At 35.4% G+C, this 12,269-nt stretch overlaps 1 protein-coding gene across 2 annotated transcripts in view; it reads right to left on the bottom strand.

The window, feature by feature from the left end:
* drosha (ribonuclease 3 drosha) overlaps window positions 1-12,269 on the bottom strand; it is a 73,963-nt gene that overhangs the window by 30,002 nt on the left and 31,692 nt on the right. For both annotated transcript variants that reach the window (XM_089102823.1, XM_089102822.1), the window contains exons 3-5: window positions 10,117-10,423; window positions 4,602-4,841; window positions 1,918-2,180 (exon numbers count right to left, since the gene is read on the bottom strand). In XM_089102823.1, coding sequence (XP_088958949.1) covers window positions 1,918-2,180; window positions 4,602-4,841; window positions 10,117-10,423 — 810 coding nt within the window. The remainder of the gene's footprint in view (window positions 1-1,917; window positions 2,181-4,601; window positions 4,842-10,116; window positions 10,424-12,269) is intronic.

Below are 12,269 nucleotides of genomic sequence, written 5' to 3'. Positions count from 1 at the left end.
AAAAGATACCAGATTTAAGGTGTTACGTCGAAAACTTAAAAAACGCATCAAAAATGAGTTTATTTGCATTTGTGTCACGTTTTTATGAGTCGGAAAGACATTAAGGGGAGGGTGGGCGGTTCAACCCCTAGTCCCCCCTGGATACGACCTTGAACCTAAGATAACTCCATGGGGGACCAAAAATGCTTTTATTTGTATGTCCTGGGTACTTTAGGCTAAAATTCTTCTGAAAACCCAAAATATTGCAAGTAGTTCAAGACCAAAAGATTTGGACCGACAATTCATAACAAACATAAATTTTGGTATTTTAATTGAATATTCTATTCTCAATAAAGCTTGCAGGAATCTTACTTATTTTAATTTAAGCCCTATTTCCTCATGTGATGGTCAGTTTGAAATTCCCAGATTAATTTCCGTGTTGAGTTTGCGTTCGACGAAAAAACCTTTTTTCTCTTGCTTATCATCCTAAGACCCTGTCTTCATTGTCTAAATAAATGAACTTAACCTCATTTAAACGTTTATTTTTTCGTCACAGAAAGACAGTGTCGCCTGGGAAAAAGATACCAACTTTAAGGTGTTACGTTTTTACGAGCCACAAAGAAATTACGAGGAGGGGGGGGGGGTTAAAACCCTAGTCCCCCCTGGATACGACCTTGAACCTAAGATAAGTCCATAGGGGAAAAAAATGTTTTTATTTTGATGTCCTTGGTACTTTAGGGTAAAATTCTTCTGAAAACCCAAAATATTGCAAGTGGTTGGAATGAGAGAAGCAATTAGAGGCGTACACAATCTAATGTTTAAGTTAGGCATTCTAAAAGAATAGGAATTTATAATAGATAGTAGTTGAGGACAATTAGAATTGGCAAACACGTTGCCTATATAAAAAAAAATATCAGACGAAGTATCCTATTGATCATCATAGATTGATAGTTACTATGAAGAATATTCAGACCAAGAGGTTCGCACCGACAATTCATAACAAACATAAATTTTGGTATTTTAATTGAATATTCTATGCTCAATAAAGCTTGTCGGAATCTTTCTTATTCTAATTTAAGCCCTATTTCCTCATGTGATGGTCAGTTTGAAATTCCCAGATTTATTTTTGTGTTGAGTTTGCGTTCAACGAAAAATCCTTTTTCTCCTGCTTATCATCCTAAGACCTGACCGGAGGAGTTCTAAAGAGCAAAACTTGACCTCACAAATAAAGGCAAAGCATACCAAACTGTACCAGAAATTTTTGGAATATAAATGTCCGAATGTACCGCATTTTACCAGTATTACTGAATTGCGCAAAAAACGGTACAACTGTACCCCGTTGGAACGCTAGACCCGTCTACTTAGCGCTTGGTTGCGTTGTTAGGTAATTAAAATTATATTTGCATTTAATGTATTGTAAAATATTATCTTTTGTTGTTATATTGTATAACGTTGTATGGGTATAACGTTTTATTAGGTAATTAAAATTGTATTTGCATTTAATGTATTGTAAAATATTATCTTTTGTTGTTATATTGTATAACGTTGTATGGGTATAACGTTTTATTAGGTAATTAAAATTATATTTGCATTTAATGTATTGTAAAATATTATCTTTTGTTGTTATATTGTATAACGTTGTATGGGTATAACGTTTTATTAGGTAATTAAAATTGTATTTGCATTTACTGTGTTGTATAACTTTTGTTTTTTTGCTTGTTTTGTTTTCGCTTTGGATCCGCTTATATATTGTTATGTGGGTTAAAAAGACCCATTATAATCCAATCCAACATAATAATAATCCAATACAAAAACCAAAAAGTGTTATCGTTCGCTGGAATCAGCGGATTAATACGGGATAAATTAATGTGTAGGCATTTTCGAATCAATTAAAAAAAATTCATTATATTCATAATTTACTTGTCTATTATCACATACCTGTATCATATCAGTCATGATTCCTGTCGTATAGAATCCTTCAGCAGAAACGGCAATAGTAACATCTCTTTTCATTGAGCTAGCTGACCTTAACGCCACTAATTTCTTCTCAATATCATTGAGTTTCTCCTTGTCTTTTTGAAGAGGTTTTGGCATATTTGCTAGAAGGTGGCGGTATTTGACATACTCCCGCCATGTTTTTTGATAGTCCGGATTTCCGGCATAACTTAATTGAGGTGGACGGAGGCCAAAATGCACAATAGCTAGAAATATGGGACACAAATTAAACAATACTACTATATTTGTCGTACATTGTTTGCATCAATATCTCCCTGTGGTTATAATCACAACTCAAATTGAGTATAGCCAGTGAGTTCCTCTACGTAAGAGGTTTTAAAACAGAAAATAACAAAATTTCAATCGATTTAAAAACGTTTTTAAAGGCATAAAACCAGAAACTATTTTTTTTTTTTTTCAAACTAAAAGTTTGCTAGTTTACTTATGAGGATGAAACATGAGCGGTGTTCCGAAACAATATTTCCCCTGTTGCCCTGGAGTTTCTCGTCAAAGCAACATTAAAGGGCTGCGCACACGTAACCTTTCTCGGCATCAATTTCAATAGCTAATTGGGCAAACGAAAGGGGTACAAAAACAGCACCCTTTCCGCGAGATTTTCAAAACTAAACATCATAGACACCAATAGTCGACTGCAGTTTATCATTAGTTGCAAGATTGATCTCAACGGAGTTCTTTTGATTTTCCTTCTGAAGGGAAGGAAACGATTGAGGATTGAACCACCTCAGGAAGATAATTTTTTTTAAGCATTATTTTGTTTTTTTTTATGATTATGATGAAATTCGTTGCCGTTTTATTATATCGGCACCGAAAACTCGAAAATTTTTCAACCTCAAATCGCTGTCGTTTTCTTTGCAAGTCGGTTCCGAAAAAAGCTACGTCTGTCCGGCCCTCAAGTGAGAATGCTGATAAAAATAAAAGTTGAAAGCAACCCGAACTTTCAGATAACAAAGTGGAGTCAGGATTTTTAAAACAAACATCAATGCCATTTGAAACAATGAAACGAAAAATGAAAATATGAGTGAAATGTTATCCGTCGTGTTTTTTTTTTAAATTACTTAAAGTTAAAAAATATCAATATATTTTAAAGAAACTAATTTCTAACATAATGTTTTAAAATCGATACGTCTTTCAAGCATGCGTGCTGAAATTTTTCAATGCCTCAGGGGCTTCATACCTACGTACAGAAGAAAAAGAAAATTTTCTTCTCTTTAAGGATTTGTCTCAAGGCCCAATTTATCAAAACAAAGAATACAAATTAAATATTTTTACAAGCCATGAAAAAAAATTCTAATCTCTTTATAAAATGTTGGCTATTTGACAAGAAGAAACAGTAACGTTTTCTACTTCATAGCACATTTCTGAACTAGCTTTGTTATGCGGGAAGTGGGAACTGTTTAAAATTTAGCTAATTTTTCTTTTTCTTTTATTTTTTTTGAAGGTCCACTTGTAGAGTATACACATTTTCTTCTTTTTTTCCTTTTTTATATATGTATTTTTCCTTTTTTTGGTCTTTAGGGTTTTGATTCTCAGGCAGAATCCATTTACTTCTATAGACTCACAAAGTCAAGGGTCAAAGACGGGAATACTTTCCGAGGAATACGCTATTAAGATAACACAGAAAAATAAGTTTTAACACTTGCGTAATTGGAAGGTGGCAACCTTCTAGTATGACAGGTGGCAATGTCAAATTGGAATATAAAAGGTGGCAACTATAATATCAAAGGTGATAATCTTAATCTGTGGTCATGAGTTCAAATCACTCTGATACCGCATTTGCACTAAAGTGCGTTTTAGGCCCAAATATACTTATTTTTAAGGGAAGGGGTACGAAAATTAGGTACGGATTGAAGGTCACTAATGTTTGCTACTTATCGTGAAGAAGTCCTTAGAGACTAATCTTAAGTAAATAACGACGAAGACCACACTGCCTCTCCATCATTAACATCAAAAATAAGAAGAACAATAGGGAAATCTTTTCACAAGAGTCCTGGTTGAACTTCGCTGGAGTCAGGATGCCTGGACTATTTTGAAAAATTTTATACTTTAGTTTTATCTGTCGCATGTTGTCGTGAGTTTTCTTTCTTTTATATACATTTGCCTTGCCGAGGACGGCCCTTGGACATAGGGCCGAAGTATTCATTAAAATGATCCTCACTGTCTTGTGAAAAGATTTCCCTATTGTTCTTCTTGTTTTTGATGTTTACTAATCTTAAGGGAAGCCATTGGCTACTTACCTTTCAGGAATTTCAATTTAACAAGTGGTGTCAGTCGTTAATATTTTTAGTTATTGAGAAAAGTGTCACTACCAAAAAAAATCCATTATAAAAAGAAACAATTATCAAGGAAAAGTAGCCATCCCCTGTTTTGGGTTACCCCCCTCCCCCCCCCCCCCCAAGTCTCCCAATTTCCACATTTGCACACCAAGCTTTTGCGTTTATTTTTTCTACACACTATTCTAAATACCAATACAAGAAGTAGTAGACGATGTCCGCCCCCCTTTATCTTATTTCAGCTTTTTATTTTGTGAAGTCGTATATTCTCTTTTTTCGCTCTCTTTTTTTTACCACATTCTTGAAAAAGTTAAAAGGGTTAGTAAAAACACTTACCAGGAAATGTAGTTTTCCCAGGTTCTAATTGGTCTCTATCTAATTGATCAATTCTGATCGCACTGGGTCGCATTCCTGGTTTCGTGGCGATCATTTCTTTAAATTCTTCTGCATACCGTTGCCAGTTTTTTCGCGACATAGCAAGATATTCCTGTAGCCTTTCTGGTTCAACCAATAAGCTTCTCGAGCGAATGAAATGAGAGAGGACTTTGTTCATTGATAGAATTTCTTTACCGTTATCTAAAAAATAAACTTTACTTACTCGCTTGCTGACCAATGGTCTGCATAGCGCAGGTGCCGACCTCTGATTATCTGCCTTCGGCCGGGAGTGCAATGCGTGATTGGGTGAAAATCATTCAATACTTCCCGTGTTTCTCCCCCAGATTTCTCCCAATGCTCATTTAGAGCTGGGTCGACTGTAGCTGAGCTTACAGTCACTTCATTGACCCCCGCTCCAAACCAAATAGCCACCGACACCCAAGACTTGAACCTTATCCTCAGAATTTCAAGTCTAGTGCGCTAACCACTTGGATAGGACGGCTCAAACAACTGTTATCTAAAGTCAAATCAATTATGATATAGTTGAAGTAATTTTACTGACTATTTCATTGAAAAAATGACAACCAAAAAAGGTAATGTAATCTATGCATAACATTATCTTCACAGTTTTCTTTGGTATTGGAGACAAGGCCACAGATTTGGTACTATCAATGGGAAAAAGTTTGTACTTTGAAAGTTGCATTCCCGTTTGATGGCGAAGAAACTTTCATGAATTAATCTGCGGTCTGAAACAGGTATTAGAAAAGGGATTCCATGTTCATCTCCATCCCTGGAGACGCTTCATTTGCATAGTCTTTTTTTACAGGCGCAAGACGGAAGCCTGTAACCCAGCCTGGTGGCAGTGGGAATCGTTTCCTCGGCCCCGTCTTGCCAAGCAGAATATCCATCCACGTTTCTCCCACAGAGTAGGAATTATTATACTTATTATAAAGGTCAGAAGTCAGTCTTAACTTTGTTACGAAAAATATATTAAATAGGCCACTGGCCCTTTTTGTCACCATTCTATTGGATTTGTCAAAATATTATTTTACTTCCTTGTTAACTGTGTTGATTCTTTAATTTACTTTTTCTTTACATCGCAAAATAGTTTAAGACGCTTTTAACTTCTTGATAGTAGCATACCCCAACTACAGTCCTAAAAGTGAACCTATTTCATTTGAATACCGGGAAAATCATCATTAAAATATGTAATCATCATGTTTCATACCACGAGCTATTTGCTCTCGAACCCCAATGGGGCATAAATATGGAGCAAATCATTTACTTAATTTAAATAAAACAAAATCACCAAATACTTTTTAGGCATCGAATACAATATAATTTTTCCAATAACAATATTGTATAATTAAGTTACTAAAGTTGAAAACAGCCAAGAATCCTCGTTTTGAATTTTCTCCACTGTTTGTGATATAACCTTGGTCACAGTGGTAAGACTTATCATTAAGGACACTTATTTAACTCCTTCACTGGGTATTTTGATTTGTAATTCACTATTTCTAACTAGGCAAATATTTTTTGTACTACAGCCATAAAAACAAAACCATAGTGTTTATTATTTTGTGAAAATCGGAAAAAAATGGTACGCTCCTTCCCCCAAAAGCAAATTCTAAGTCCGCCCCCCCCCCCCCCGTAAATCTTTTGCTGAAAGCTAGGCCTCGATCCCCGAACAAGGCATACACACACAACTATACATAAAACTTGTCGCCTTTAAATAGAAGATAACAACTACTTGTAATCTCTTTGAAGCGTATGAAATACTCACTTGGAGTCAGGCATAAACAGAAAAGAAAAATATAATCCATCTGATAACCAGAAACCAGCTAGTAGTGCATTTACACATTGCGGAAATCCGTCCGGATTTGGCAATCCGTGCGGGGATTCCGTCCGTTTTCGTGCTTGAAAAACTCACTAGCTTTCCAAAACGATTTGGTCAAATCAGGAAGGATTCCTGACAAGATATAAATGAAACAAAACATTGACTATGGATCATCAAAAACTTCACGATCTTTTAACATTAAACAAAACAGGGCTGCATGTAAAATGTGTTAGCTGTTCAATTATTCTGCGAATTATGAAGCATGAATTGTTCTTTTTAACACGCTGATGCATTTATTTGAAAATTTTGCCTTAAAACTAGCGTTTTCTGGGCCATCGTCTGAAAAGATACGGAAGAATTTCCACATGGATTTCCGCAATGTGTAAATGAACCATGATTGGTTGTAAAAGCTCTCCAGAGTACTTCAGGCAACAGCATTACATCATTGTTTTCAGGCTAGCTTTTTACATCATTGAACATTTCCCAATTATATAAAGTAATATTCTTTTACTGGACATAAGCGGGAAATTATTTTTTAGGCATTGTAGTTAGTGTGCTGTCTGGTCACAATATACAGCATTTAATACATGTGCGGAAATTATGATCACAATAAAATGTTTTCATTCCTCAGCAAGGGTCAAAAATATCTTTTGTAGCTTCCTATATTTTCCAAAAAAATTCTACAAAGATAGAGAAACCATCACTTTTATAATTCTATTGAGACAAGAAAAAATTTGTCGAAGATTGTTTTGACAGTATTTTTTAATAACAATTCGAACTAGCTAAGGTAATGTGCCGGTTACCAGCAGACTACCATTTCACTGCTACTACCCGTCAACAAGCTTATTTTTTACTTTTGGATACTTGTCTGAAATCTTCATATTTACTTTTTATTGCAGTACCTTTTTTTTGTTTCCGAATTTGATCAATTTCTTCCTTTAAAAGCTTGTTCATTTTCTGACCGACATATGCTATATACTGAAAAAAAAAACATTGAAGATTGCCATAGCTAATCTGATTTATATTTTTATTAAAACTGACCTTAATATAAAATTGAGTAATTTAATCAGCCTGCTACAGCCCAGTATCTACCGTCCAAACAAAAGACAATGTTGACAGTCTCCGAGAGCAAGCGGGAAAATGTCAACAACAATTGTTACTGACATTCACAGACAATTCATGACCATATTGAAAAAACGATACCGATGGATTTTAGGAATGACATTCAGAATTTGAAGAATAAAAGTACAATTTGAAATCTTGTCCTTGAGAAAAAAAAGCAACAATTTGGATAGCGAAAACAAGCCTTAAGGTTTACTGAATAGAAATTATTGAATACAAGTTACTAGATAAAATTTATTGAGTAAAACAAAAGCTGCAGAATAAAAAGATACTGAATGGAAAGCTACAGAATAAAAAAGATTGCACACTACCTGCCTGAATGTTAATAAATGCTCAGTTAATTCATTTTAGTTTTAAAACAGAGCTTTCTTTCAATTTATTTTTTAACATTTGTTTCCAAATATTTGTCATGTGTTTTGTTGTACATCATAGTGTGTTGATGTTTCATTTGCAAACAGGTTGTCGGTGATTCAGAATTTACAATCATAACCTGCACTATTTTACGAACATGTCACTGTCTTTGCATTGTTATTAAATAAAAAAAAACAGGTTTTTTCAACTGAAAAAGAGGAGAAATATCAAAACTCGACCAGACCTGACTTCGTATACGAGGGGAGCTTCCGCCTCCTCAGTCCCTCACTCTTTTATACTAAAGTTTTACTTTTTTTTACGAATCCTTCAAGAACCACCCCTGACACAGAATTAATTGGAATAAGAAGCTTTCTTAAAGTGCTAAAAAAAAGTTGAGCATAAAGAGATAAATTGAGGAGGGGGAACCAGTCTTTATGTACGGGATAATTTCTGTTCGGTTTAGGTTTTAATTTTACTTCTTACTTTCAGTCGAAAAAGCCTTTTATTTTTTTCTGGTCATTATTCAAATAATGCTGGGAAATCTGCCTCACTCCTCCATGGAAAATGCCCCCTCCCTACGTAAATTCCTCCCGTGTAAAATCCCTACTAGAAAATTTGCCCGGAGCATTCCATTCTCGCTGAAAATCGCTCCCGCGAAATTTCTTGTGGCGAAATTTCGCCTAGAAAATTCTCCTTAGCCTACTTTCATTTGAAAAAAGATTTATTTTATGTATGTTCTCATCGTTTGTCAAATCCTGCCGGAACCCCTCCCCCCCTCCGTATAAAATTTTCTCCGGACCCCCCTCCCTCAAATGGGAAGTTTCTTCCGCGGAAAAATCCCCCACGGAGAATTTCTCCCATAGAAAATCCCCCCCGTCACAAAAATCCCCTAGACAATTCCAACCCTGCTGAAAATTTCCACCGGAACATCTCCCCATGTAAAATTCAGTCACCAAAGAGGAAGTAAGACAAATAAAGCGAATTTCATATAGGAATTATGACGAAAATTTAAAACATAAAACTCGCTTCAATTATTCCTTAAAATCCCTAATCCCCTCATAGGCACAAAAGTCCTGCGGAAGCTCTGGTACTTGCACTCGTGCAGAGATAAATACCTCAAAGTTTTTTTTAATCAAATCTGATATTATTTTATCTTTATAGCTAGTTTCAATTTTTATTAAATTATTTTCTTTAGTTTCTTTTTAGCTATTAAACCCACAATGTTAATATAAATGATATATGTAGGCTAGTATCAAGCAAATTTTTCCTAAGGGACGAAACATACTTTTGTGCTCTAGATGTTTCAATTTATCCTATAAATATTTTATAAATAGAACTTTGTGTTACCTTTTATTTTTGAATATCGTTTTCAAAATAAAAACCGTTTTCAAAATAAAAAACAACGTTCCTTAAAGTGGAAGAACTGACTGCAATCTATATTCTATATAGCCAAAAGCAATATTTATATTCAGACTGCGTATTAATTACACATTCTTAATAAACATAATATCATCTCTGTTGTGGATATTTTGGATCCCATTCGAAGATTTATTTCGGATGTTAGATATTCTATACGACAGAACAAAATCTTCGACACAGCAAATAAAAAAGAAAACAAAAATGAAAGAGTGATTTTGGGTGACAGAGGATGTTGGAATAATGGTTGCGATCAAATTATCCCTCAGCCTTTTAGCCTTTTATCCCTCAGCCTTTTAGCCTTTTAGCATTTTATCCCTCAGCCTTTTATCCCTCATCCTAGACAATACACACAAAAAATCGTCATAGGAGCGATAGGATGAAAAATGAGACAAGTTATAGAAAGAAAGTGAAATGAGAAGGGAAACTAAATACCTTCCAAGCCTCGGCCGTTTAAAGTAAGTATTTTTACGCAAAGAGGGTATCATTTCTATTCTAAGCACTATTTCTATTCTGATCTATTTTGGAGGGTTGCGTATTTTGTATGACATGACGAACCCTCTGAAACAGCGAAAGAAGAAAATAACACGTGAAGAGGATCTTGGAAGAGGGGCTGGACTGCCCCCCCCCCCCTGTAAGTGCATGTGCCAAGCCTGAATAATACCAATGAAAAGTCGTTAGTTTAAAGATAGGATGAAAAGGTGAGAGCGGAATAGATATAGAAACAAAGTGGAATGAAAAACTAAATACCTTCCAAGTCTCGAACAAATCTTGGCATTATATGAAACTGTGGGCACCCTTTATTTTCACCAATGCCAAACAGGTCGAAATCATAAAGCTCCAAGATTTCTTTGAATAGAAACTCAGAAACAAGGTCCAATTCTCTTATTGTGTAGTTCTCTGGAAGTTTTTCTTCTAAGTAGATTATTGTGTATTCAATATTAAATCGAATTACTTTGCACGTTGGTAGTTGAGGTATTGGGAAGTGTGATAGTAACGAAAATCCTTCGAAAATAAACTCATGGCTGTCGTGGCTGATAATCGTTGGATACTTCACCTTAAAAAAAAGATAACGTATAAACAGAAAAAAAGCGGATATAGGTTTTTCGAGATGTTAAGATACAAACTCAAGCATGGGTGCGGAGGGTCACAATTCAAAAAGGCAAAAGGGTGTATAGTTTCTAATTTCCGAAGGAAGGTAATTTCGGGGACCCTGCTATTCCCCAAAAAAATGATTAGGGTCATTACGAGCCCTTGGGATTCAAATATATTAAAACATGTTTTACATTTCCAATTTATTTTTTAAAATGTTTCCAAAAACAATAGGTTATTCAGTGAGTAACAAAGTACGACGACACTAGACCCTCAAGGTCCAAGCCGGCGGTGCTGATCTCCGTTTCGTGGCCCTTCAGCCAGGAGGTGCAATGGGGGGTTGGGGGACAACCATCCTGTGCTTTCACACACCCTTCCTGTTCACCTTCCCCAGATTTCTCTAGGTACCCATTTAGCGCTGGGTCGACTCTGGTTGAGCTTACAGAATCACACCACTGACCCCCGTCCCAAACCAAATAACCGGTCACACCAGTTATCGAACTCGTACCCCTCGGACAAAGCATTCCCAACACAGCGTGCCATCCGGCGCGCTATTCAGTGTTGGCACACTATTCAGGTTATTCAGTGTTAACTATTGAACAGTTGTCAATTTTTTAAGTTAATACCTAACAGAGATAGGAGGAGAGGAAAGGAAATTCGCGCCTGGATTAAGAGGTGAAAAAATAGCCTGGAAGTCGTATTGCCAAATTCATAGAGCCAGACAGAAAAATCAACAAGAACAAGGCAACAAGAAAATTATTATTATCAGACAGAGACCACCAGGGAAGGGAACGTACATTATTTCAAAGGTTATATTATGTTTAAGAGGTAATTACTTGGCAAAAAAAAAAAAAAAAAAAAAAAAAAAAAAAAAAAAAAAAAAAAAAAACTGTAGTCCTAATCCAGCAATTGAGACAAATGTGCACCTAACCTAACCTAACCTGACCATAACACATATATATACGTATAACTTTTCTATTACCTGGTGCTTTTGAGCAGGGCATTTCAAAAAATCAAACACAGACCTAACAAAATGGTGGCAATTAATGTAATCAATTATTTGGTTTGGAGAAGCAGACCAAAATAATTGGTTTGGACTGCTTCAAACACCTTTGGATACTATTGCTGTAGGCATGGAAGAAAAATCCCAAAGAGCTCGCAAACCACATGCTACATGTAATTTATGATAAATTAATACGTCTTTGCGTATGCTAAGTCAAGTATTATATTAAATATTTTGATCTGCTAAACGATTCTTTTCTACCCCCCCCCCCCCCCAAAAAAAAAATTGTTTGGCAAACATCATATAAAATCAAAAATTTACTTCCTACTGAGGAAAGGGAAAAAGGATTTATAAAGAACTAGCTAGCCCGTCGCGCGTTGCTGCGATCTCAAAAGAAGAGAATTCAAGTAAAATTATCTCCCCCACACTGGAAAATTGCCCCGTGGATAATTCATCCCCACCACACACCAGAAAATTGTACCCCTGCAGAAAACTCCTCCACAGACCCCCTCCCCTCTGTGGAAAATTTCCCCTAATTGTAAAATAATGATCATATTTTTAAATTCAAAAGTATTTCAAAAATTGAATTAGTATCATTGACTGATCCATTGGGCGTTGGTGGATTATTAATATCCAAAAAATGTGAACAATGTGTCATTTGGATGGAAGATGCCGTAAAATATTTGTATTCGGGTGTCTCTAATTTCAGTCACCGCGTAAAGTATTTATACCTAAAACCGTCACAAGACTTTACTTAGCAAGTTCTTAAAGTTTCTTGGCGATCGGATGAACAATGTACTAATGCATA

Source organism: Artemia sp. Qi Xiang Cuo, chromosome 16, assembly GCF_049724085.1.
Source record: "Artemia sp. Qi Xiang Cuo chromosome 16, ASM4972408v1, whole genome shotgun sequence".
In the NCBI taxonomy this organism is placed as follows: Eukaryota; Metazoa; Arthropoda; class Branchiopoda; order Anostraca; family Artemiidae; genus Artemia; species Artemia sp. Qi Xiang Cuo.
Note: the sequence above shows the minus strand (reverse complement) of the source record. Positions and strands in the feature narration are given on the sequence as shown.